Source organism: Atractosteus spatula, chromosome 15 (assembly GCF_055471065.1).
Source record: "Atractosteus spatula isolate fAtrSpa1 chromosome 15, fAtrSpa1.hap1, whole genome shotgun sequence".
NCBI classification, from domain to species: Eukaryota; Metazoa; Chordata; class Actinopteri; order Semionotiformes; family Lepisosteidae; genus Atractosteus; species Atractosteus spatula.
This window is the reverse complement of record NC_142720.1, coordinates 7,558,844-7,586,798: the sequence shown is the minus strand read 5'-3', so window position 1 is coordinate 7,586,798 and position 27,955 is coordinate 7,558,844. Positions and strand designations below refer to the sequence as shown.

General features: G+C 41.3%; 1 protein-coding gene across 3 annotated transcripts; it reads left to right on the top strand.

Moving 5' to 3' along the window:
* Positions 1 to 611: 611 nt before the first annotated feature.
* Positions 612 to 26,848, top strand: ero1b (endoplasmic reticulum oxidoreductase 1 beta). Of its 3 annotated transcripts, none has more exons than XM_088934438.1 (17): positions 612 to 1,116; positions 5,443 to 5,562; positions 9,292 to 9,375; positions 9,965 to 10,006; positions 11,411 to 11,449; positions 14,215 to 14,297; positions 15,228 to 15,301; positions 15,762 to 15,882; positions 15,976 to 16,022; positions 16,305 to 16,316; positions 17,432 to 17,458; positions 18,328 to 18,420; positions 18,523 to 18,769; positions 19,047 to 19,116; positions 20,050 to 20,136; positions 20,597 to 20,730; positions 22,350 to 26,848. In XM_088934438.1, exons 1-17 carry the CDS (start codon positions 961 to 963, stop codon positions 22,408 to 22,410), a joined length of 1,497 nt encoding a protein of 498 aa, XP_088790564.1. In that variant the 5' UTR covers positions 612 to 960; the 3' UTR covers positions 22,411 to 26,848. The 3 variants fall into 3 exon arrangements, with proteins under 3 accessions (XP_088790564.1, XP_088790565.1, XP_088790566.1); XM_088934440.1 differs by lacking the exon at positions 612 to 1,116 and adding an exon at positions 3,494 to 3,731; XM_088934439.1 differs by lacking the exon at positions 11,411 to 11,449.
* The last annotated feature ends 1,107 nt before the right edge of the window (positions 26,849 to 27,955 follow it).

Genomic DNA, 27,955 nt, shown 5'->3' with positions numbered 1-27,955 from the left:
ATCCTTGTCTGGAAAGTATTTTGAAAAAAACAAATCAGAGGTCATCAGTCTTTAAAGTGTTCAGTTCTCATTGTTAAGATCATAAATTAGGGCAGTTCATTGCATTTGCATCCTTGTGGACAAGGCTGTGAGATAATAGCAACCTTCTTAAGACAGAATTAGCAACATATGAAAGGGTTACAACAGGAGGACTCCACCTCCACCTTTTTGTTCAATGTCTGGTAGTTTATTGATCAATCTACTGATCTCAACCATCTGTTTCCTTAATTATGGAGCTACAAATAAGTCTAACAATGCTTTCATGTTTTTGGAAAGCTTAATGGGACACTACAGGTTTGCAAACAGCAGGGTAGTTCTGAAGCTGAAGAACTTTTTCAACGTTTTCAAGAGGGGAGAGTTGGAGAGGGAGTGAATGACGACTGTACAAATACACCTGCGCGTACTTTATGGAGACATTTTTTGCTGCTTTGTTCCAGAAGCCGGCGAAGCCAGGAGAGGCTGCCAAACCTGAAATTTCAGGTACGATGCTGAGTCTGTTGACTCTTCCCCTCGCCTGTAGGGGCACTAGTAGCCTTGGACTTCACACGCGTAACACTCCGGGCCCGTCTCTCACTACTTCCCGCTGGCTCAGGAGATCAGTCCGCATCTATCTCGAAACCAAAATATAAACACGGTTGCGCTGGACAATAGACGATGTGTGTGGTGCACACATATTGCCTATGTTAGATTTATTTTATAGGCATTCGCCAATTTCGATCCAAAGGTATCTTTACTGATGATATTGGGCAATAAAGGACTAGTTTTTGCTCGAAATTGCTAGTTTTATACTGCTTCCTTTGCGACAGTGCTATGTTACACGATGCCCACCTTCTTCTGGAGTGTTTGTTAAGGTGAAAGTGAGATACTTTTGTTATTGGAAAGCTTTCTGTCGTGCTTTTTAATTATTCTTTTGGATCCGTGATGCTAAAAATCACGACTCAGATCGGAGGGATATCTTTTTTCCTGTGGTTGCTCGTTGGGGACTTGGTTTTGGGCTGGTTGAACGAGAGGCAACGAAGCGAATCTGCTGGCAGGGTTTCACCTTTCGATAACCTAGACCAAAGCTGTTTTTGTCATGTAAGTATAAATGGGGGTTAATATCTTTGAGGATGTTACGAGACTTTCAAAACTGTCCTTTAAGCCTGGCCGTTTAAACTTCTGGCATTTTCCACTGTCTCCTTAATGTGACGTCATATAAATGCACCAAAAAATGTTGTGCTGGCATGTTAAAAACTGTATTCCGTTTCCTCGATTCCAGTCGGGTTTCTTTATCATCATCTTTAAGTTTCCTTCGTTCTAAGTAAGCTTGTCTTCGCCTCTTGCGAACCTAGTGATACTCATTGTATAAAAGTCAAGTTTAAATACCTATTATTATACCTAAGATATATATATACATGTTATTTTTGGAAGCCACTGTCGATGAGCTGTTGAAGACGGCAAATGAAAAAACACAATCTGAGTCCTCCGTTTACTGCATAACATTAAATCTGCAATATTATTTTGCTTCAGATAATCCTTTGACCGCCTAACCTCCGTTGGAAAACGACAGTGTATGAATGGATTTACTTGTACTGTCTGCTGTTTACAGTCGATTTGCGATTGTAGACTCTCTGTCTTTTATATACTATGTATTGATTTGAACACAGCAACTGCTGACTAGGCAGATTTGACATGAGCTTTTATTATTCTGGTTCCACAGGTGTTATAAGGCCTCCTTGCTAATTGTCTCACATTAATGCGTCTCGTGTATCAGCGGTTCTAATACAGTTTTTAGTTGCGGGTGACATTAGAGACAGGGTACCTCTTAGAAACTTTCTGCAAGACAAAAATCAATTTTTAAATCTTTTTTTTTTATAACTTGCATGTAATAAATAGTTTTTAATCCGGTTCCTAAGGGCTCTCTGCGTTTTTGCGATGATATGACCTTTCTGTTTCGGGGGTTGTCAAACCGGAAAACAAATAACGGTACTTGGGTTGTTTACTAGCTGTGATTTAAGAGATGAGATCACTTTATTAGACATATACAATTTCTTGCATTAGGAGCCTTAGCCACAGTGCCACCGCTCCGTCTGTTTTAGGAAACAGACCAGCGTGTCTTTCAACAGCTCATACTTCTAAAACCTAAATTGCTGTGGTATTGTAAATTGGATGCTTTTGTCTTGGTTTAAATATATTGTCTTGGTTTGCACTATGCACATTGCACTTTACCCTGTCAGACATGTCTGTGTCTACATTGTCTTGTCAGTGTCTTGTCTGTATTCGCGCCGTAGACCTGGAGAGCGATATCTCGCTCCCCTGTAGACTTGTATATGGCTGGACTGACAAATAGACTTGAACTTGAACTATAGTGGCTGTAATGATCAGCTGTCTTTTCAAACGCCCAGACAGGGAGGGAGTCTGGCATTGGCCATCACGGCGGTAAACTAATATAAGACGACATTCCCTTTGCTGGTCACTGAAAATCAAGGTTTTTCAAACTAAGTACGTGGAGGTCCCGGAGTCTGCCGAGTTTATTTAGAAGCCGGAATGTTCAATTGAAATAACCAAATTATTATACATGTGTTGAATGTTTCCTAAAGTCATTTATAGATGATTACTCAAAATATCCACATAAAGGCACATTTATTTGTAAACACTGGTTACAAATATTACAGTTATGCAATAGAATAATCAGACCAACTATGTAACTGAGATTTTGACATCGTGTCTCTTTCCTCTGATCTCTCCCTCTCTCTCCTCCTGTCCTCTCCTCTGTACTCTTCCTTGTCTGATCACCTCATGCGCATCTTTGCAGAGCACGTCCTTGATCGACTGCAGGCGCTGGCTAGGGACATATTTAAACTGTCTGGACTCCAAAAGGTTCAACCAAGTAATTTGCCACCGTAAGGTTACATTTACAATCAGAAAAATGTATATATGTAATGCATAACTTCTTCATTTCGATGGGTAGCCTACACTGCAGAACGTTATAATGAAAGGGAAAAGGTCGGCCCCTTTTAATTTCACTTTACACGCCTTTATTGTTTATTATACGAGGAAGAAGTATCCTATTAACATTCGGCGAAATTGTAAAGGTCGTTAACTTTTTTTTGAAAACAGGAAACATTAACCACAGGCGGGTTTTTGAAAGTAGGAGCAGGTTCCCCGCCCCCTCACGTGATACAGAACGGCGTGGCCTATCCGGATTGGGTCACTATAACGACGCTCACTAGGGCTGCGCGGGACTTGTAGTCCGTTTCTACAAGAGATGCCGTTGGTGGAACGGGTTGTAAACGCAGCCCGGACTACAAGACGCAGAATGCATTTTTGGTGCGCCGCTTGTTTCCACGTGCTGCGAGCCCTCCTTTGTTTGGAGGCGGGGTTTGGTTATCAACTAAGGGGGCAGGGAGTGAGTTCCGACCTGCCCTGGGCTGTAGCTATAGCACTTAATAGACAGTCACCGCACAACCCTGCCAGGACGGCCCAGAGTAGCGTCTGGAATATTTGCATGGATGCATAAGGAAAAGTGGCTTGCTCGCAGTGAAAGCTGCTCCAATGCAAGATCACCCTAAACTTTTGAACGCTTGACAACACGTTTGCCGAAGAAAGAAAGGGGTACCCTGTCCCTCAGCTACGTAATGAGCGGAGCGCTTTCCCTGTCGGGAGTGGGGTCGCTGTTTTTAATGGTCTGTTTCGGGCAGTGCAAGTCAGAGGTTAGTCGGAGACCTTTGCTACGGTGTCTTTTGCTGAAACATTCTGGTTCTGAAGTGGTAAAAATGAACTTCTGAAAAGCACCGTATGCTTGCTTTCTAAATATAACCCGTTCTTCCTCTCTCAGCCTGTCACTGACTGCGGTTTAAATGATACCAGCTCTATTAAGTTTTCAAATTGCGCCTGCTAGAGACACTTCGGGATTTTTTACGTGAACATAGTAGAGCAATAAGTGTTTTTTTTTTCTATGTAATGCTATTCTGTGTATTTTCTCTATTTTTTTGCTGCGCCCCAAAGCTCTGGAATTCTATATTTAAGGATATCCGAGAGTCTCTTTCCCTAAACATTTTCATATCGAGACTCAGAACCTTCTTTAGACGGGCTTTTATTTAACTGTTTGTCTCTTTGCTTTCTTACTGTATTGCAAACCCTTATTGTAATTGTGTCATTTTGCTGTCTCCTCTCGTCGTGTGCTTTTTTTCCCTTTCTGTTAAAGTGCTCTGAGAAGTTTTGTAGGAATCATATAAAATGGCTTACATCATAATAAAATGTTTTTATAAAACGTGGAAAACCTATTGCTCTAACCCGCAGTCACTTCGCTGCTACAATGCTATCCTTAATCCATTGTCATTGTGTAAAATACATAACAGTGTTTGCAAATACTAAGAGGTAGCAGGTATAGGACAGAAAGGTTATTGTGGATAACCTATGGAGACATCAGGAGCTTATTTCATTCATGAATAATTTGAAAATATTACTCGCTTGCACTTAAATATTACATTACAACAGGTCTCTCTGTGTACACACAGTATATTAAATATTCTGCTGTTATAAGGTTTTCAACTGATTTAGACAAGGTGTGTATATGGTGTTTTATAATCACTTTATCAGTCTGATTTTTTTCAAGGATAATACCTCAGATCCATTTAAATAATAATGATTACAACTTACAAAAAGTTGAGCTTTTTTAAAAAAACATTTTATTCATGTGTTGGGAAGCCCCATTTTTTTTCTCAGTCCCGCAAAGGAACGCTTTGCTGAGAGAGTGTGCACCTCGGATATGGCCGAGGTCGTTCTTTCAGAGGCACACAGTTCACATCTGGCCCTTTAAGAGCTGAGATCCGGCCTGTGTCCGCCCCAGTTCTGCAGTCTGCAGATGTCTTTGGACTTGGCTTTGCAGTCCTGTCAGGCCACAAGCCCCGATTCCGAGCTCAGAGACCTTTTCTGCTGGCGGTCAAGTCTCGAGAGACCATGGCGGGTGATGAATACTGATGAATTAAAGTTAGCAACACCAATTTTACCCCCAAACATGTCGGTCCTGATCTTTCTTGACATCACGAATCCAGTTCCCGGAGAGTGAATTAAACAAGCTTAAGGAAGCAGCGCAATACTTGGTGGTTTGTGAAACGTATATGAGGACAGGAAGTCTAGTATCAGCGCTGCTTTTCACATCAGCCACGATGCAGCCTTATCTATTCCTTGATTGCGATCGACAGACCTTAATGTTGGTTTCACAACAGGTTTTTATGCTTACAGTGTGAATCTGGGGAATATTTGGTAGAGGGAAGTTTAATGGTTCTGTATTTAGTGCTAGGTCTACGGACAGTAGAGATGGGTTTTTAAATTTGTTCTGTTTTTTGAGAGACATTTTGTCCTTTTTATTTTGATGCTGTGTGGTGAGTTTTGCTGTGAGCCCTGTCTGGTGTTTTCTAGCTGACAGGTGTCTTGGATGACTGCTTCTGTGACATAGAGAGCATTGACGTCTTCAACAACTTCAAGATTTACCCAAGGATTCAAAAACTGACGGAGAGAGACTACTTCAGATACTACAGAGTAAGTCTGCCTATCAGGTACATGTTTGGTTTAATGTGCTTCTGCGAGAACAAAAAATCCACAACAGCATACTGTAGCTTTAAATTTCACGTGCAGTGTTTTCCAAGGCTTTTGATGAAATCGGATTTCATGGAGTTTGAAATAAAATGAGTTCAAATGGGTTTAGTTTGCTATACACACGGCCTTAGTTTGGGTTCCTGTCACCCACCTCCAGTCTGAATCTCTGGCAAAGCCACTTAGTGCTCTTTACACTTCCATGGTGGGGAGATAAATAGGTTCTGTTGTGTTTCTTTCCAGTCAAAGATCTGTCCTAACCCAATTCAAAAAGGAAAGCAAAATGGGCTTATTCATTTTTTGTGTTGATTGTTGTTGATGAGGTTCTCGCAGCTAGTTCTCTAGTAGTTACCCTTTTATGGGCTAAAACTAATTTTTTGTCCCTGGGATGCTTGCCCTTTTGTAACTCGTTTAGATTTAATTATTGTAGACCGTGACATGAAGAAGTCACTGGTGCTGCAGCTGTATCGTCCTCCCCTCACTCTGGACAGACATGGACTCCCCCGCGATCCTGTTACACAACCGGTTATTGCTTAGGTACTCATGCTGGACAGATGCATGGATGTAACTGTAGCTGCAGCCTTTTGTTTGCTCAAAAATCGCGTAAGCCCATGTTCTCCTTTTTGCTTAGTTTACACCGCTTTTTTAAAAAAAATTGGTAGGGCTAGTCTCTATAACAGGTGTCCCCAGTCCAGCTCCTCTAGGTCCAGTATCTGTGCACCAGTCTATTCTAAGTCTGTTTAAAGCACCAGCACCTGAAGAGCAGGGAGCAGCTTATAAACTGGATCCATTAAATCAATAATGAGCTGATTCAGGATGTTACAAGCATAGCTGGACTGGAACCCTATAGTGTATAAACACTAGCACTCCCATACCAGAATTGGGGATCCCTGCATTGCACAGAGCAAAATGTCCTGTCCTACAAACTCCTTTGCTAAGGTACAGTATATTGAATAAACATGCAGGGTATTGTTAGCAGTTTTCTAGTAGCTTCACCATGTTTGTCATACATTTTCCGTGGTTTCTCAGTCTGTCTCATGCCTCATCCCATACTTTTCTGTGTTTTACTCCACACGGCTGTGTCCTTGCCATGGTATACCACAGTAAATTTTAATAGAAATTCTCCACAAAGACCCAAAATTAGCATCCTGAAAGATTTCAGGGTGCTGTGGAAGCAGGCTTCTAAAAGTCATGGTGTCAGAAAAAAACTGGTATAGACTTGAGTGTGGTAGACATCATAACAAGCATGGTCAAGGGTTTTGTAGTGTTAAGACTGCTGTATTTTTTGCACTTTTCTCATTTTATCTCTTTTTGTGGGCTGAATTGTGCTAGTCTTTAAAATTGTTCATAAAATACCAAAATAAGTAATTTTTCACCTGTTATGCAATATCTTTATAGGTTTTCAAACCCTAAACAAATATATTTATATATAAATATTATAGAATAAAAAATATATAATATCATATTTACATTTCTAGTAAGTATAATATTCAGAAAAACTATCTTAAAAACATACAGATAAGAGATTGACTTTCTTACACAAAATCCGCCTAACCATATCTCATCGCAGCTTTATAAAAAAAGACAAGTCTAGAAAGGTGAAGAGAGGGTTAGGCCATTTCTGCACCTTTGAAAATGACGGCAAAATCAAACCAGGCTGCAAACAAGGAGTTAGGTATGATAAGCTGCGTTATGGATTAACTTCTGAGGAGACAACGTGAGGTTTTAAGAGGTCAAGAGAATAGGAGGGTATTGGCTGTTTTAGTGCGCTGCTCATTCAATCGCGCAGGGAGACCTCTCTGAGCACAGTAGTGGAAGCTGCAGTGCTTCTCTAGCAGTAGGTAAGAATCTCAATGAAAGGTGCTGCTTTATTGAAAGATCCTGGGGTGTCTTCAGGTTGCAGGAGTTGTGTAAAGCTCTTGAACACACTTTCCCCCAGAACATTACACTCAATAGTCTTTAAGAGCAGGTGGGTCATATTTCTGCACGACAGGGGTATTGGTCTCATTATAGCTGCATTATGCACAGTAGGAGAGGGCTGCTGTGAGCGTCCTCCTTTTGCAGTCTTTTGATGTGTGTCTAAGGCTTAGCGGTGGAGGGGCCTATTCTTGATACAGCCACGTCAACAATATACTTGATACAACCTCACGCATGCCCGAATGAGCACATTTGAATCCTACTGGACAGTGTTCTTGGTGTTTCTGGAAATTCACACTGAGACATTCACAACACGTTGGTCTTTGTTTACTGACGAGGCAGGAGGGTTCACCTGCGCCATTAATTTCCCTTGCTTCCCAGCTGTCTGTGCTGCGGTGTTGACTTTGTTTGACCCCTTATGCAGGCAGAGAGGTCCTGGTGCACAGATTCGGCTCAGCTGCAGCGAGCTCGCACAGTGCTCTAGATGCGTTTGTGTGGGCTTAGTTCAGGGGTAGTGTTGCGGTCGGGCTGCTTATTTCATTTACATATTGACTGCATGGGTCCTTTCCATAATAATTCATACAGGCAGCAAGATGGAGCCATCCAACATCACAGCCTTTTTATGGCAGAAAGATTTGGGAGATAGTAGAGGGGTGGATAACAAAAGGCATGTTCTTCCTAAATTATATTACCCAGAGCCCCAGCACTGCGAGGCAGCCGTGGTACCCACTGTGCCACCATACCGGCCAGCTACAAAGTTACAAAAAAGAAAAAGAAAAAAAGTCTTAGGCTTTGGTCATTTTAACACTTTATCATTTAAACTGCATATCACAAAAAGTGTCCACATCCCATAGAGAGGTTCGCACTGAAATTAAGATTATCCATTTTTGATGTCAAAATAATTAATATGTAAGGGAGTTGGGCTCTACAGCTCCTCCGCAGGGTGTGGAAGTGAAAAAGGAAATCTGACACACATCCGTTGCTACCGGCTGTGAAGCAGGGCCTCTGTGCACAGCCCAGCCTTTTGATGTGCTGTACAGTTTTAATTGGCAGCTCGCAGTCAGCCCTTTTCACAGCTCTCTGTGTAAAAGACAGCTGACCCGCTGTTCAAGGACTCCAGGTGGTTCAGGAGATTAGGAGCATGAATTCAGCTCGAAAAATAGAGATATCCGCTGGAATCAGGTGGGAACTCCCTTGCTCTATTACATGGTCATTCTCTGGTTAAACATGAAAATGTTAGTTTAAAGTATTCACCTTTAAGAGCATTCCACCCACGTTTGTGCCCACTTCTTTTAAAAGTCCACATTGTTATTAAACCAAATTACTTACTGCATGTCTCTTCAGTACATGCACAGTAGGTTTTAGCCCTGTGCTCTCCCAGTTCCCCTGTCCACGATTTACTTTTCACCTTCCTAATTGGACCGCAGTCCAGGGCAGTGGGGCAGCTCAGCCACATTGGCTGCACGTGGCATTTAATCAGATTTTTAACAGCGTGGAGCCCAAACACAGGGTGGCAGGGAGAACACGAGCTGACCCCAGACTCCGTCCACCCGTTTTCTCACCACTCCTTCCAGTTCAGGGTTGTGGGGAGCTGGAGCCCGACCCTGGCAGGCTACACCCTGGATGGGACGCCAGTCTGTCACAGTGTAACCGTGTCTCTCTTGTCTCAGTGGCTCTCCGTGTCTCGGTGTAACGATTTGGTGGCGGGTGAGTGTAGCCGGTAACGATGACCCCTGTCCTCCTCCTCCTCTCCTGCAGGTGAATCTGAAGCGCCCATGCCCCTTCTGGCCGGACGACAGTCACTGTGCCATCAAGGACTGCCACGTCGAGCCTTGTCCCGAGGTTCGCCTCCTCCTTTTATTTGCATGTGCTCCAATTTCTCAGGGTTTTGGTTGTGGTGGCCATTTGATTAACAAATAGCGGACTTGGATGGTTATCTCCTCGCTAGTGAAAAAACTCAGGCTTGCTCTGGGTAAGAGAGACAGTGCTGCTGGAATACAAAAACATGTGGAAGCACAGATTGCATCTTAAACAGAGGCCCTTTTTCTCTCTTTCCATTGTTTTTTTTTGTGCCAAGATAGACAGATATATTAAACAAAATAGTTAGCACTGGCTTGTTAAGCCTACAGCACATAAGAACAAAGATGCATTTGATTAAAAGTTCCCCAGAACCATTTTTTTTTTAAAGTTTCATTTTTGATAGTTCCTTCGATACTGTAGAACAGAGTTGTTGAAATTTACAGCCTGGTGTCATGAAATATTCTCTGTACCATGCACAGACATTACTGCAGTATGAAAAGATGATGCATTATTAATATTTTCATTATAACTTTGTCCAGTGTTTGCACGCAAAGGTAGTTTCAGTTCTATGTAGCTAGTCTCTGACATTAATATTTCCCTTCTCTAATCTGCTGTATATTTCTGTTGACAGAGTAAAGTGCCAGTTGGAATTAAAGCTGGAAACTACAACAAAGTAAGTTCTCTTCACTGCATACTGCAAAGTGAGGGCACAGGGCAGTAATCTATGCAGATTTTATTAGAATTTATGTGCAAAAGCAACTGGTTTTTGATACTTGTTTTTTATTACTATTTTAATTTAGCAAATTATGCTGTTATGTAGTATTATTCAGTCATTGTATATTACATGGATATGCATTTAATTTAAGGGGGGAAAAGCAATTTTGCGGGGTGTTCCTGAGCTTGTGTATTTAGAGCCCTTTGGAGGGATCTTGGGTTTGCAGAATTTGATGACTGTTAAATCTTGTCCAATACTGGACATTAAACAGTCTCTGTGCTCATCTGTAACATATATGTGCTCATATATAACATGTATGACTTGTTTTTGGGCTCATTGTATTCACAATGAATGCAGAGAGACATGGCTGTGGCAGATAATTAACTAATGAGCAAGTCTTTTTGTGGAGTTTAACCATAAACACCTCTAATGATATTAATAAAGTACAGCAAACACCAGTTGGCTTTGAAAAGAAAAAAAAAACTTTAAGCCTATGGAAAACAGAGAAAAGGTATAATAATGAAACTGGCTATTCTTAGTGTTTGAGCCCGGTGTTGGTGAACTGTTCTTTCTCAGCTGGTTTTGTGCTTCTCGCTCTTTGTCTGGGGTTGCTGTCAGCGTTGCCTGTGTATTGAAGCTGACTGAGTGAATGACAGCACCTCAAGCTCAGTGTGGTCTTGGAGAGCAGTGTTGTATTACACTTTGGGTCAGGTAGCAGGAAATGTGGGAAAGCAAACTCGCTGCTAACTGTAAAAACTATGAACAGTGTGAACATAATCACTCCTTGTATTTAGACCCGTGCCTTTCACCCACATGTGCTTTAATCTTAACATTTAATCTTAAAGCTTTGCATATACTGTAGGTAGGAAACCACTTTATCTGGCACTGAAAAAGATTGCTTAACCTGGGTAACGTGTGGAAGCCATTATGCACCAGCAGCCCTACAACACAGCACATTAGGTGGAGGAGTGAGAAATTGTCTCACCAGTTAAATTAAAAGGAACCTATGGGGAGGCCAGACTGTACAAGACCAGAGTTAGCCGGGACACTGGTGTTAACACCCCTGTTCTTGAGAACAGAATCTTAGTAGGTCCTGGGATCTTAGTAGTTTGGTTCTTGGTCTAACGAGCCAACCAATGAACGGCACGTTGTGCAGCACAATATTACCTGTCGTGGTACTGGGGTACTGTTTTGGGAATTCTGATTATATCTACATTTAAATAAGTTTGAAGGCCTGGAATTTCCTAGTAACTGAATAAACTGAAAGTGGCTTTTCTTAAAAGTGCATGCGAGTGTCCATTTCCCCGAACTGGTTTGTTTGTCTATTGCCTGTAATGTGCTGGTTTGTTTGTCCTGTACTAGGGCCAAAGAACGGGGACATCTGGCCAGCTTAGACTCAAGGTCAGTTGCTGCACACTTTTAGAGTAACAGCTGTTTGTCCTTCCCGATGAGTCTGAGCTCTGCATGTTCTGAAAATGGATGTTCCCCCTTTACTGGAGAGTCATATCAAAGGGTGGAAGCCCTGCACTGAAGAGAGGACTGTGCCTCTAAGGGCACAACACTCATTCTTGCAAAATTGCAACAGCAGAATGAGAGATAATGAGAAACCAAAATCTAAGTAATGAAGTTCAGTTTTGTACCACTCATAAGGTGACCACAAGATCATCGAAGTTTCCGTTTTTCAATTTGGTAAAAAAAATGTGTAAAAGTTGGTTCATTTTCTTGAAATACATATCAGAAGTTTAGACAGCTCCCGAGTTCCCAAAACCCTGCTGTTCAGCCTGTATCGGTAAGCCTGCTTGCTCTATTGAACATAATCAAGTTCTGCATATGTATGTAAATCTGTAATACGCAGCAGGTGGAGTTGACATCATTGTCACGGCTCACTAATCTTACTGATGAAAAGCTCACAGGGACCAGCTTGGGCTGGTTTCTCTTTCAGATGTTTCCTAGTCCAGTGATGAAAAAAGAAGAGTTTTGAGATGTTCAAATGCATGGTGCCTGGGCAGCCCTACACGTTATAAGCCCCATGCTTATATGAGGGGCTAGAACAACCCCTCAACTCATCAGAACTTTAATGTTGAAAGCAAAGCTTCATATATCTTGTCAGTACTGTTCAACCCTAATGTAGCTCTTGAAGACTTTGGCTGTGGCAGGAGTTGTATTGCACTGTTTTTAGTAGCCAGTTTGTGGAGTCCTTTCACACAACTGGATCACATTCGAACGTTTTACTTCTCCTTTACCCTACTGTCTGTGTATCAGTTAATAAAACGTCATCAAACAAAAGTTCAATGTTTATCTGTGAGAATCTTCCACATTATCGAAATGTCAGCCTCTGAATTATTGGAAAGTGGATGGACATTAAATTATGATTGGACTCCTCTTATTGATTTTTTTTTCTATTCATGATTTTTTTTCCTAGTCATGTTGCTAGGGGTCTTAAAGTCTTAAAATCAGCTGTTCTGATGATCATTTTCCTTGAATAGACAAACAGGTATTAAAAACATAAGTTTGTCAAACATAAGTATGTCAGCACAAAAATTAAAATTTTCTCACACTTTCACTGAACTTTATAGAACTGTTTTATTAGCATAGCATCATTTCAGAACCCCAGGTTGTTCTTTTGCTCTTTAAAAAGTTATTATGCCCCATTATAAAGTGCCCTGGATGACAAAAGTAATTTCTGTGAAGGGTACTTACTCGGGTGAGGAGCACACAATTTGCTGGGAATTACTATGTGTAGGCTTAACCTTTTAGTACTTCCATGTGTCACAGGCCTCCAGAGGCAGTTTTCATCTGTCATGATATCCCCTTAAAAATTTTGTTATAACTTTATAAGTATAGTCAGTAGAGGCCTGGTTCAAGGCTTAACGTTGAGGGTAAGTAGTGTAAAATAGCACCTTCTCTGGTTGCTCCTTTAGTTCCAGTTCTTGGTGGTGACACACAGCACTAAGCAAGGAAGCTCAATATTTGACTTTGTTCTCTACATAGGACGCTATAGAGCAGTGGTTCCCAGTCTTGGTGTGTGTCGCCAGGACCAGACTTGTGAAGCACTGCTATAGAGGAACCTGTGCTGCCTTCCTCAGGTCTCAGGTGGCCTAGAAAAATGCCCGTGGAGCCCAACAATTTTCTCACAGCCAGTTTGTGGAGTCCTTTCACACAATCGGATCACATTCGAACATTTTAATGAAAAATTACCAGCCAGAGCTAGTCTGGCCAGGCTCTGTGGAGGAGGCAGTCTCCAAGGGCTGTGTGAGGTGAGGCCTGCTGGAAGCTTGTGTTGTGCTTGCCTGTCTTCTGGGTGCCAACCTGTCCTCTGAGAATCTGGTTCATGACGGAGTGCAGGAAGATGTTCTCCACCTGTCAAAACAAGATCTGATATTCTAAATTGCCCTTCTCTTCAGCTGTCAGTCCAGACTATAGTTGGAGTCTGTGCCATTCTTCAGATATCCCGTAATGCAGAATGGTGTGGTTACTTTGCAGAGCTGGCCAGTTTTTGTGTTCACCCTCAGTAGATTGTGCTGTGCTTTAGTATATGATTGTGTTGTTTTGAGCAAGTTCAATTCACCACCTAATGAATTTTGACTTGGTCCTTATATGATAGTTCTATAAAATAGTCTTCACAATATAGGAATGCCAGTTAGTTTTTCACTATAAACCCAACAACCAGCAGGGAGACTGTACCCACACCTGAAGGGCAAACTCCTCCTGCACACTCACCTAGTGAGCTGTTCATCTTTGTACTCCTGAGGCACAGGCGGCTCAGAGCTGACGTCACTGTGAGAATGGAGGAGCCTGGGAAGGGGTCACTCCTTCGCTGGGAGCCCCACTCTAGCCCTGGCAGTGCGCTGCCTATTCGGGTCATCGTCCGCTAGTGGCTTGTCCCAAGCTCGGATCCAGGCCATGCGATTCAACCTGCCCTCAAAGCAAGTTCCTTTGCCAGTCAGGCCAAGCGGGAACAGGCCTATGTGTTACCTAATGATTATGCTAAACCTGTAAGGTCATAATTAGAAACATCTGCTCTTCCATTTGAAATGACATGGATGGAATTATCTTCTGACATCTTCCTTTCAGTTTGCTGCGATTCCCCCCAGCTGTCGATGGGTTAACAAACCAGCTCTTTATGGGATAACACTCTCAGTTTGCTCTGGTTTGTTTTGATGTAGTATTCCCAGGCGGCGAATGCAATTAAGGAAATAGAAGACTGTGAACAGGCGCATGAACTTGGAGCAATAAATAGCACACTGAGGTAAGAGAACGCTGTAGTGGTACAGCAGTTGTTAACAACTCCCAATCTTTTTGTCCATGTGGAATAAACTGGGTAACTACAGTAAATATTTTGGTGAAAATCTTAAGTTTACCTTGTTGAATTAAAATATTTAATGTTGAATGGAGCACTGAGCTCAAAACAGAACAGCAGTGGACAGTGTTCTTTATTAAAAAAAGCAGTTTTAAAATGTTCTGTGAACATTAAAAAGCCTGTCATGCTGTTTCTCTGCTGCTGCTGAGTATATATAAATATTTAAAGTGATTTGATAAATAAATACATCAGAGGCATTGCAGGAAATCAATTAATCTTTCACATGATGAGAAATGTACGTCTTTTTGGAATTCTTCCATATTTCAAAGCTGAAGGAAGTAAATGTGCATTAGCTAAAATGTTTAAAATCTCATTCACAGACATTAATTGGCTTGGCAGTGTTTTTCTCAGAATGGTGTGCTGCTACCGTTCTAGTACTGAGGAGTGGCAGCACTGGACTGTCGCAGGTCTTCAGATGCAGTCATGCACTTATTCCTGCACTTGAGTCGCATTTTGCTGTCATTTCATCCTTGAGATGATTGCTGACGTGGCAACAGCAATTTTTCTCTCCATTTCCCAGAGCAGTGCTTTGATTTGCAGCAGGCACATTATTCCATCCTGCCTTTTGGTGAAGCTGCTGTGATTTGTGGTTTTACCATACCCTGTTCCACACGTTAACACTAGAACAGCAAAATAAGAGGAGAAGCGTATAGTTTTGTGGACTCTGACATGTTAGAATCTGTGGTTGCTGATGGTAAAATTAAATATGGGGAGCCCTCCGTGCAGAGATCAGTGCTACTCCTAAGAACACAAACCTGAGATTCTCATGCAGTGTATCATTCTACTAAATTATTTATTTGTAAAACTTATTTTCTTCAGCAACCAGAGTAAAGAAGCCTTCGCAGACTGGGCTAGGCATGATGATGCACAGGACCATTTCTGTGAACTCGATGGTAATGTCCTCCTCTTGATCGATTACGAAGAAAAATATATATTTTTTTTTAAACGGCATCAACAACTCTCGTAAAAGCTTAAGGAAGAAAATTAACATTCGAAAGCTGTACCTCTGCCTCTAAAACATCTTGCTAGTCTTCCCAGGAGTTTTGATTTTGAAGCAGTGCCCCTGACATGAATTGTCTTGCTGGATAACTTTTTATAGTAGAATTAATTTTTTTTACATCACACTGCTTAAATTAAAAGTTTAATATTGTGCAAATGTGGAGCTGTAGTTGTAATTAGTGGCTTACTGTTGTAGTGAAGAAAGGAGACTTTTTGGACAAGCAAAAAAGTTGCCATAGGTTGGCTGCAGCTTAATTTTCCGACTGTCAAAGTTTTTATTCCGTGCCTCTCAGCTGTTTCTCTTGACTGACCAGGGAACAGTCAAGACAGGGGCTGACCGTTCTTGTTCTTCAGATGAGACCTCGCCTGATGCAGAATACGTCGACCTACGTCTGAACCCTGAGCGTTACACTGGGTACAAGGGCCCGTCCGCATGGCGGGTGTGGAACAGCATCTACGAGGAAAACTGCTTCAAGTAAGGAAACAAATTAGCTTTATTTCTTAGGTTTTCCACCTAGTTACTGGAAAGCATGCGCTGGATTGAATGGCTGTCTCTCTCTCTCTCCAGGCCTCGATCCGTGTATCGTCCCCTTAATCCACTGGCTCCAAGCAAAGGTAAGAGAGGGATGAGTGAGATTGTGAGTGTGCTCTTCTCTGTGCTCCTCTGGCTGAAATGTCAGGAGTTGGCCACACAGCAGAATTAAAACAGACGCCATTCGCCCTGGTCTTGTCAGGAATTTTGTGTCACTTAGGCAGTGCCGAAGCATAAGGAAAGTGAGTGGAAACCTCTTACGCAGTTACACTTGCGCAGTACTTGTGTGAATGTGGACATTTTGTCCTTCTTGTGCTGGAGATGTGTTTGTAAGATTCTTTTTTGTTCTTTTTTTTTTCTTTTAGGCGATGATGACGGTAAGAATATTTATTTTCTTGAATGCCAACACAAAGCTATACAGTCTATCATATTATAATGGTTTCCATGTTTTTGCTACCTCTGTGATTACACAGCGGCTCCACATTCAGTTATGCCCTTTATATAATGTAACTGCTGGTGATGTAAGTCCGGTCTTAGCAAGAACAAAATGCAAGTGTCCATTCACAGTTTGTTACATAAATGAAAACTGAAAATATTTTAGAATATTAGTATTGGGAAAACCCAAAACAATGTCAAATTTTCTAGTTATATATGAAAAATGTTCATACCCCAGTGTTTACTATTTCAGTAGTTACCCATAGGCGTATAGAAAAAATAAAAAGAACTTTGTTGCCGATCTGAAATTTGCTGTAGCACCTGGCTGATAGCACAGATGAGTTACCTTCCACTTTGATTAAGACTCAGGAAAATCTAATTAGGTTTTAGGTCTAAAATAGGAAAATATGGACTAGTCATAGGGGTTATTTCATCCTGATGATTTGAGAAGTCCCAGTTTTTACCCTTGCATGCAAGCTAACCTCCCAGACAGCTTCTCTAGCTGCAGATTTGGATAAAGTGCACTTTTATCCTCTTCCTGGTGGGGTAGCAACTATCCCATTACCCTTGAACAACTGGATATCGGACACCACAATCAAAACTGGGATTTCTTACACATTTTTCTATTGCTGACTAGAGTCAGTGATCCCTATTAACCTGTAGGTGAGAACTTCAGACAGTTGTACAACATTACATATACATGTATGTATATCTAGATTGAATGGATTTGCAGGGTGTGAATAAATTTAATTAGTCGATTTGGACAATATGCAGTTATTTTGGATACATTTGGTTTTGCAAAATCCAATACCTGTAGTCTTAGCATCAGTGAACGTATGAAATACTGAATGAACACTTGCAGTTTTCATGTTGTATCAAGATTATGAATAGATTTGAAATCAAATGTAGAAAATGTATTTTCACTTTAATTCAAAATACTTTATTCAGGGGCAATTTAAGTGGCAGATGCTCTCTGAATTCTCAAATCTTTATCCTTCTCTGTGTTACATGATTTAATAAATAAATAAAGCATAACATAAATATTTTCTTTACACAGGTGAAGGATTTTACAACTGGCTAGAAGGTAATTTCTGCTCTTATACATTACCAAACTAACAGTAATATGATACATTTATATGTGCAAATGCTATTTTATTTCTTGTACTGAAAGGTACCTTGTATCTATTTTTATTCTTTTTGCATATTATTTTAAAATATTATGTTTTAATATGTTGGGCAAGTTGACGTAATTTACAGCTTTAACTAATCCTTAGTAATGCATATGGTTACTAAATAAATTATTTTATTTTAAGCCAAGGGAGAACATCAGTTACCTGTGCACGGGTGATGTCACCAGCCTTGAGCTAGGATTACCTGAACCAGACGATTCCTTCATTCTGTCCCATTCAGCTGAAACTAAGGAGATGAGACAGGGGCTGTCTTCACCTCATTATGTGTAGAAGCATGGCCTCACTGACCCATTGTACTCAGACAACCATAGAACCTCAAACACACACCAACGCCTTGTATTCTGGTTAAACTAGGAAGCATCACATCTATGTTTTATGCAAGATCTTTTATCCTCTCTTGATTCAAATTCTACAAGGTTTCTTCTGCCCAAGTTATTTTGTCATTCCTTTTGTCTAAAGCAAGATGTGTTTTTGAAGCTGCAGATGGTTTAGGTGTTTAAAAGTTCAGGTACCCGGCTGGGTATGTTATGCTTCAGTTAGTAAATCGGTAAAGTTAACCAGTAATAAAACTAATTTTATGACACCAAAAGAGGTAGCCTTTTTGTCTGCTAGTGTTACTATTAGTTGATGTGAAATTAATAGAGCCGTTTGGGAAAAACGAACTGAGTGATTTACACCTTTTTGAGCAGGTGAAACCTATTGAGAGATGATGCATTTTACATGTAACTTTGTTTCCTTGCAAACTTGTTTTCCTCTCACACAGGACTGTGTCTCGAGAAGAGGGTTTTCTACAGATTGATCTCAGGGCTCCACAGCAGCATCAACATTCACCTCTGTGCAAAACACCTTCTAGATGGTAAGTGAACGGCAAAAACAGTTTTTTTTTTGTTCAGATGAATTGCATCAGCACATAGAAGAGCTTTTTTTGTTCTTTACTCTGGTGTTTTGTGTGTTGCAGAGGGCTGGGGTAAGACTGTCTGGGGACCAAATGTGAAGGAGTTCCACCATCGGTTCGATCCTGCCGAAACCAAGGGAGAGGGTCCGAGGAGGCTGAAAAACTTGTACTTCCTGTATTTAATCGAGCTGCGGGCACTGTCCAAAGTTGCACCATACTTTGAGCGTTCGATTGTCAACCTGTACACAGGGAACGCCCAGGAAGACACTGAGACAAAGGACCTGCTGTTGCAGATCCTCAATGAAACAAAGTAAGGAACAAGCTTATCACTTGTTGTCATCACAATACACACTCCGTGTACAGCTGTAATTAAGGGGAAAAAAAGTAGTTTAAGCCATTGATAGTCTATTGTGATGTTTCTTTGCTTTTCAGTTCTCTTATTTTAAGTCTCACATGTTGCACCACACAGTAGTGCCAGTGTGCCCTTCTTGTTTAAGAATACGGAAGTGCATTGAATGTTGTTACACTATGCTAGATTCTGGAGGGATGACTGGCCACTGTTACTAATTATCTGGATCTTTCAACAGAGCTTTCCCAATGCACTTTGATGAGAAGTCCATGTTTGCAGGAAACAAAATGGAAGCAAAGACGCTCAAGGTAAGTATATTCAATCCTCAGCATCGTGAAATGAAGTCTAGTCACGGAGCAGTCAGAAAGGGCTGTCAGGTGCCAGGCAGCAGTGAGGTTGAGTCGGAGCATTGATGGCGTTTGCAATACTCACCTGTTTAAACCCTTTGAACATTCCCTGCTAATGCAGCACAAGCAGAGTATTCATGTGCATCAGAAACCTCTGTTGCTGACGAAAATTAAAACCAAGAAGGGCACAGAAATGGTTTTAATTAATCTCCCTGCTGTTTCTCTGTTCTCTGACCCCAGGACAGACACGACTCCAGTGTTGCTCAAACTGATTAATTATGTATGGCACTGAAGATAATTAATAAAGGGTTTTGTAAATGACTAGTCTCTGTTTCTGTTGCTTCAATGTGTACTGCAATCATTCAGGCAGAGATGTATTTCCTGTTTTTCACTAAACAGAGTGGTACTGGCAGCTTTTCCTTTTCAATGTAACCTTCATTAGACAAATTAAATAAATGCCTGCTTAGACTCGGACAGCATTAGTGTATCCTCATCTGTTCCCCACTTTAAGACAACAAGAGACAAATTCTTTTGAAAACCACAGCTCTTTATGCAAACCAGAGTGTAGGGATTTGCATTGCTTGTATAAATAACTATAACAAATGCATTTTGGTTTCTGTATCTACATCCGTAGCTATGTTTTTACTGTCTGAATAATTGTCTAGCATCTGGTGTTAAATATTTGTGCTCATAAGAAATACTTCCAGTACAAAACTTCATCAAAACATAAATGTGGAACTCCGTGAACAGATTCTATACCCTTATCTAGTGTTAGTGTGCCTTTTAATATCAATTCATCTGTCCTTCTCTCCCTCTCAACTGTAGTTCTCCTGAACTGCTTGTTTCCATAAGAGAAGTAAATCTAAAACCCAGGATCAATCTCTGTTTTCCTAGGAGGAGTTCAGGCTCCATTTCAAGAATATCTCCCGTATAATGGACTGTGTCGGCTGCAGCAAGTGCCGCTTGTGGGGCAAGCTCCAGGTACGATCGTCTCTTTCTCGTGCAGGGTGACCTCTGCCAATTCATCTTTGTTCCTCCCGGTCATGCACGACATGCGATTGGCTAATGCAGCAGCATGCTTTGTTTCTGTCTCTTACCACATAAATGTATCTACCTTTGGTGGTTCAGCAGAATATTCACATTAAGACTTGTTCAAGAACTGATTTACTTTTCGCACATCTCTCCTCAAACCCAAGTCTGGATCGTGCAGCAAAGCAATACTGTCTTCCAGCGGCATGGATCAGCATTTTCATCTAGTGTTGGGTAACAGTTTAGTTCTGCTTGTGAAAACGCGTGCCAATCTGTGCATCGCTAATTTCTTGTCTGCGCTGATCCACTGTTCCGAGGCAGCCTCTCTTTCTCGGAGGCTGGAAAACGAGTCAGGCTAGCAGGATCTCCTTTTTGTGGTTTCTCAAATAATGTTGGGTTTCTCTCTGTGCAGACCCAGGGACTGGGCGCCGCGCTGAAGATTTTATTTTCAGAAAAAGAAATTAAAAACCTTCCGGAGAACAGCCCATCCAAAGGCTTTCAACTCACACGTCAGGAGATAGTTGCTCTTCTGAATGCTTTTGGGAGGTAAGATCTGTAACAGTTGGCTACCAGTAACACTTGGCTACCCTTTAAGGGGAATTTCAAAGCTGTTTTTATTTTTTAGGATTAGAAACTCATTGATGAGTGCTAGACCGTTCTCAGAAAACCACACGACTCTTGTAAATCAAGCTGGAAATTTCTGTATTGTGATAAAAAAGGAGAACAGATGAAGCCAGTAACTTGCCTCTCACTTACTTTCTCAAGGACACCAACAGGCTTTCATTTTTGGAGATGAGCAAAATTTTCATACAAAAGCATACATTTTTGTGATTGGTTGTTAAGTTTGTTGCCAGAATCAGCCAGTTAAGACAGTTTAACTGTGGTCAACGCTGGCAGTCAGCCAAAGTCCCTGTTTCCGCTTTATGTAGCTAAATCTGACACAAGATGCAAAACCATACCACCGTTCATGAGACCCTGACTTCCTGGAGCACAGAAACAAGTCTAGCAGAATTTGCTCATTTAATTTTGTAACATATCATAACAAGCATGAATTCTGAATGCCTTCAACTGTAAAGTGTAAAATCTCTCATTTACAACACTACATTTCCAGGCATGCCCAGCGCCATACTGCCATCATTGTCTGTGATTCTGAACGAGGGGGCGAGGTGAAGCAGCCTTATTACACCGTACAAGCAGGCTTCTGAATCTCTTTTAATCCAATCGAATTATTGCTCTCGACTTCGAGACGGTTCTGCCGACAAATACCACTTACAGGAATGTCTGCTGCACAACCTGCACTTATTCACGTGTACAGTGCATCACAGTACATTAGTCATTTCAGTGACTAGTGAGCGGGAAGGGCCACTTCACGTCCAAGTTCTCGTGAGCTCTTGCCCTCGCACAGAGCAAGACCAGCAGCTGGCGACAACATGGCAATTTACAGTATTTTCACAAAGTTCACGATTTTGTGCTTATTTCGAGATTTGTAAAATTGTCCGATACTGTCGATTAATTTATGTTGTTACAGAGATTAAATAACCAGTCTGAGAAATGGAGACTGCAGCTTCCCTTTAAATGATCCTGCTTTAGATTTCACAGCGGTCCCGTATAACTCCTTTGTTCTCCTTTTTCTTCTGTATTTTGTCTGCTCTCTGTAAATGCAGGAAGCCAGTGAGCTACAGCAAACGCTGTTTTTTCTTGCTGTATGTTTCAGCTGTTGCTTAGCAGGATGAAAATGCACTCTCTTAATCTCTGTTAATTGTATGCTACATTATCTGTGCCTTTATTCTGAGGTGAATAAAGCTCCCTCTTGGTCACAAGAGGGAGCTGTTAACTTTCACAGTAACGAGTGTTGACAGTAGAGTAGCTATTTGTCCAAAAGCTCATTTCTTCCCAATAAACACTTGGGTTAATGTGGACCTGAAAATGACACCTTTACTATGCTAATGAAAACCTGAAAAACCGAATGAAAGAAAAGGTTAGGGATACGTCATCGTGAGCCAAATAAAACAAGCAAATTATAATCCAGTGGTTGATTTTAATTTTTTAAAACTTTTTTTTTAATTTTAATTTAAAAAAAAAAATTTTAACGCCAAGTCTTCATTACCTTGACTTTTCCTTTTGCCATCCGTTTTTGGGATTTTCTTTCTCTGTTCTTTTTCCAGGCTCTCCACCAGCATAAAAGAACTTCATAATTTCAGAATGCTTCTGAAGGACCAGAGGTAACGAATATCTCCTGCCACCGCGTGGCTCCCCCCAGTGGACACTGCAATAGTCTTAATCCTTCTGGCCTTCTCCGGAATGACTGATACTTCAGGGAATGTGCAGTCGAGACCTGGATATTCACCACTTGATATCGAAACTTCAGGAAGCAGAAGCAAATAAAAATATTGAGCTTTGACATTTAGGTTTCTTTTGCCCGCACCAGTGACCCAGCTTGTACTCCACACTGACACTCTGTCCCTGTTCATCCCTTTTTCATTCCCCTTTCTTTACGAGGGATGCCGGTAAAGAAATATACCGTACAGTCAGATAGTACTGTAGTCAAACGCGTCCTTCATGTGGCTTATGTCAGATGAGGTTGCAAAGTGTGATTTGCGAGGTGTAACATTTTAAAAGGATTAAAGATTATCGAAATTGTTAAAGGGGAAGGGAAGCAGTTTGCACTTAGCTGATAATGATATGCTATGAAGTGCATTACAATATCGTAGTAAAATTTAAAAAGTATGCTTGTCTCAGTTTTCCAGGGATTAAGGATTAATGTGGTTTATATTTCTGAGTTTGCTCTGTTAAAGTAGGTTATCTATTCCACTGGTTGTCAAAACAAATATAACTGCTAAGGGTTGCAGCAGTGTAGAGTCATACTGCATCCTGGATAAAACTCATAATCTAATAACCTAACCAGCATGTTACTGGGAAGTGAGAGGAAACCAGGACATTTGGAGAAATCCCGCACAGGGAGAGCATGCAAACTCCACCGACATGGCTACACATGCCAGAACTGAACCAGAGACCTGAGGCAGGTAAACCACCTTGCCATTCTAAAAACATGTCATTTCGTTTTTTAATAACGGGGATTAGTTACGTTGAAGATTTTATACGTGGTTGTACTGCGTTTCATAGCACCTTTTTATCAGCATCAAGCGGATAGACGAGCTGGGTCATCGCTAACACATCTCGCCCTTTTGATTAGATAGGTGCACAGTGCAGGCTTTGCAGCCGCTGGCGTCTCGCCGATACTGAGAGGCGCGTAGCCAAACGGCAGGGTGCGAGGCATGTTGCAGATTACAACAGCGAAATTCAGGCTTGCACTTTTTTCCTTGTTCCCCTCCTTTCAGAGTGCTTCCCATCCTCTGGACGGAGTAAAACCAGTGATACAATGGTGTGGGAATGGGGGATGAAACCATTTCTTTTTGTTCCAATCTGGTGAAAGTTTTGTTTTGTTTACTTTTGTTGGTTGAAAATTGTTACAGAAATCACGCTGAATTGCAATTCCATATCAAGAGGGAGGCAACTGCTGTGCTGAACTCTTGTTCTCGTGTCCTGTATTAACAACTGACACAATGACCTCATGCAACTGACACAAGCATGGCAATACCTTGTTTAGGTAGGGTCAGCGTTCGTAAATGTAAAGCTTTTTTTATTGTTAAAGGAATGGGCTCTTTTGACATCAACCATCTCCTCCAGCAGGCCTTTTTTCTGTGCATAAGGGAAGTTATGATCCTGTCATGTAGTCAGATCAGGCATGTGCGATGATAGAGGGTATTAAAGTTGGGTCTTGCCATGACTTTTGAGCCAACCATATTGATGCATGCCTCCTTTATTGATATATGTGTGATTTCTTGAGAAATCAAACCTTTCACAATAAGTTTAAAGTGCTGGTGTGTGAAGTTTAGCCTTCATTGCTACAGATTCTTTGCTGATGGGGTTACAGTAGAATATATAGATATAAAACACTTTATTTTATGAGAGTGGTGATTCTAATATGATAATAGAGGCCTGAGTTATGAATTCTCTTCGCAATGAACAGATAACATGCAATAGAATTTAATCTTCATGAATAGTGTAATTGCTAAAACAATTACTGAATAGCAAATTGCTTTTCCCCACCTCTTGATAGCCTCTGTAAGCTGTAGGTCAGAACAAGATTCATTTTATTTCCCCTTGCCAAACTTTAGATAGATACTTTATTGATCCCGTGAGGGAAATTTAATTTACAAATGCATTAAAGTAATTCTTGGCACTTTAAAATACAGCTCTTGGTACAGAGGTCTAAAAGTAACCAATAGTAACTGTTCTAAACAGTAGTGTTTTCTATTATTGCAAACCTGTTAAAAGAGGAAGAAAGCCCAGTATAGACCTCTCCCAGAGGGCTGTTGATTTCCCTTGCTTGAAATAAAATTGCAAACCTGTAAGTGTATATAGCATACTCATTGTAAATGGGTAATTTACTAACATGTTTGAGTTACATTATATAATTCCTTAAATAAAAAAGACTCCCATGTATCTTCTTAGCAGGTTTTTTTTTAAAGAGGCCATGAAGAAAGACTCTTACAAAGCAATTTGGTTTTAACAATCTTTTTATTATGAAGAGATGTTTGAATTCACTGTTTGTGTACAGTTGACCGTGTTGGAAGTTGTCACAGTTATATGATGGTTTCAGGGAGCTGGAACTCATGCCCAGTCATCTTCAGTTCTGTTATCCTGATGTTTACTCAGTGCTGCAGGCATTTTGAATGACCAGTATTTCAGTCCTGCCCAGTGAACGCAGACTGACAAGGCCTGAATCAAGAACAGAACTCAAAAGAGTTGAGTTCATATAGTTAGGAGAAACCATCAATTAGAATAATGTGCTTTTTATTTGGTCAGATTTTTACAGAAAACTTTTTTAAAAATGCAAGTCTGGGGCCAAGTCATAGAGCTCTTATGGCATCTTCTTGCAAATGTTTATGCCTATAAAATGTAAAAAACATTTCTTCAAGTGTTGTGCTTTTGAATTATTTTTGTTGCATACCATACCCTTCATTGTATTCTTAGCTCGATGAACATGCCCATGCCTATGAGTGATAGCAAGTACTGTGCTCATACTGTAGTGCTCCAGCAGTTCGTCTGGTGTCCAGCACAGGGCTGGGCAGTCCCGGTCCTGGAGGGCCGGTGTGTCTGCAGGATTTCTAGGTCTTATCAAATCACCAGCATCTGGAGAGCTTAGAGAAGCTGTTAGATTGGTCACATTCAGCTAATGATGAGCTTGTTAAGAGCCTGCAGACACCCAGGCCCCCTAGGACCAGTATTGGACACTTCTGTGCACTTAACAGCTTTCTGTCTGTAGCACTGTGCAATTTCTGGCACCCGGCACAACCTGAACTGACCGCAATGAAGAATTCCACAACTCTAAGACAGTCTATTCCATTGTAAAGATCATGACAATGAAAAGGGAAAGGAGACAGAATATGCTGCTTCCCTGAATTCACCGTGACCCCTTCAGCGACGTGTGTGTGCTGTTGATCTGACAAACACGTAGTGCACAGCCCTGCTTCTAGAGCTCCCCTTTCCAGCAGCTTTCATAAGACACTACGTCACTTATCTTGGAAGAGTTGGGACAATACCTGTGATCAGTTAAATGTTTTTTTTAAAAAACATTGAGTAATTTAGGGATCATTTGAGACCAAATTCTGAAGTTCATTCAGCCCTCAAGGACCTGACTTCTCATGATTATACAAATTGCTTAATTGATCTTTAAGTTACTAGGAGCTAATTGTTCCTAATCTAAAGAAATAGATTTTCAGGTAACTTATAAAAAAACTGACCTGGAGCTCTACAGGACTGGAACCGCCTGCTGAGTAGAGCTTTGCCCTTCCTTTCATGAACTGTTGAGCAGTAAATGCATATGGTGACTGGTTTTGTTATATCTTTTTAGGGGACATGCTTTTGATTTACATTCCTTTTTTCCTTAAAATTAAATGTCTGGCCTAATCATTACCAGTTTTAAAAAGGTGCATTTGTAAGGATAGGAGTACTGGGTGACCTGTATGTGAATGTTTCATTGCAGACTCCTCTTTAGTGTTCATGGTGCAGTCTTGTAACAGACAGCACTGTATGTACAGATGGTTAAGCCCATTAATAACTCCCTCCTCCGCTGTGAGCCATCGGCCATGCTGCACTAAATGTGATCAAAAGAGCCCTTCCTATGTGTGTGTTTTACATTCCATATGAGAAATGTGCTGCCTAAGGTTACTCCACTAACCTCCATCTGCTTCTTCTAGACTTTCAGACTTTCACTTTTCTGAGCCAGAAATGAAGGAACTTGTGGGATGTGAAATAAAACCAACTGTAGTACTCCGTTCTGTTTTTCATGTTGGAAATGCATGACTCTTACTAGCACGAGAGCTTTCTGTGCAAGCCACTGTCTGCCTTAAACTTAAAGTTGAAGCTTTCTCACATGGACAAAATCGATTGTAAAGTTCCGTCTGCCGCTCTTTGCTTTACAATGTTCCCTTTACCTTGCCTTTTTACTCTAATATATAACTCTTAGCATTTGTAAAGAAGAAATTGATATCTTTTTTTTTCAGGAACTCAAAATCATTGCACCTGTATTGATCTCTGTACTTACAGTATCAAGTATATTTATTTGAAGAGAAGAATAAATATTTGTGGTTGTCAAGCATAACGCTGTGTTTGGGTTTTCTGAGAAAAATTTTAGATTCACCAAAATGTAAAGGAACTCTGAATAATGTGTTGGCCTCAGAGACCACAGGACCCACATAGCCCCTTTGATCGCTGATTCATCTGAGGATTTTTTGTTGGCTGTGGGTTGTTGGTATAGTTGGTTCCATGTTGTCATGCCAACATTCTGTTGGATTTTGAATTTATATGAAAGGGTTTCACAGCTGCAGGCCACGGTGGCACAGTGATTAGCATTGCTGGGCCCTGGGTTCTGTTCTGGGCCTGGAGCTCTGTCTGTGTGGAGTCTGTATGTTCGCGTGGGTTTCCTCCCACAGTCCGAAAAAACATTGGCTTCTGGGAAAATTGGCCCTGGTGTGAGTGTGCATGCTTGACTCTCTCTGTCCTGTGATGGGCTGGTGTCTTGTCCAGGGTGTATCCTGCCTTGCGCCTGTTTCCTGCCAGGAGAACCGTGACTCTGAATTGGAAGAAGTGGTTAGAAAAATGGATGGAGGGTTTTTAAAGTATCACATCCCTTCCTTCTAGCATGGGGGTGGACAGTCCAGGTCCTGGAGGGCAGGTCTCCCTGCTGGTTTTCTAGATCACTTCAAAGCGCCAGTGTCTGAAGAGCTGGGAGAAGCAATAAGTCCATAATGAGCTGAGTTAATTTAAGAACTAGGTTGGAAAGAAAACCACAGGCCCTCATTGACTCTGATGGTCTCCCCCTGTCCTGGTAGGATCACCTTCTACTGAGGTTGTGATGATGGTGACAGCGATTGACAGCTACTGGTTTCAGCATACAGTACATCGCCATGTGTCCCAAATAGTTGGGCAGAACTGTCCAGTTCTTGCAGGCCTCTGTAATCTCTCAGTAGAGGTTGAGAGGGAAGGAGGTGAGGCCACAGCCGATCACAAGGTCTCTTGTTTTGAGATTACATAACAGTGACACCATGTTGCTGAAATGTTGTTGAGCAGGGGCTCGTAATAACAGCACTCGGGTTCTTTGAGACATAATGTCCATCGGCCGTACTTTGCGCAACATGCAAGTGCTTTTGTTGAAACCATTATACCGTAAAAGAAAACAGATGGAAAACCAGCTGACCGGGATGGT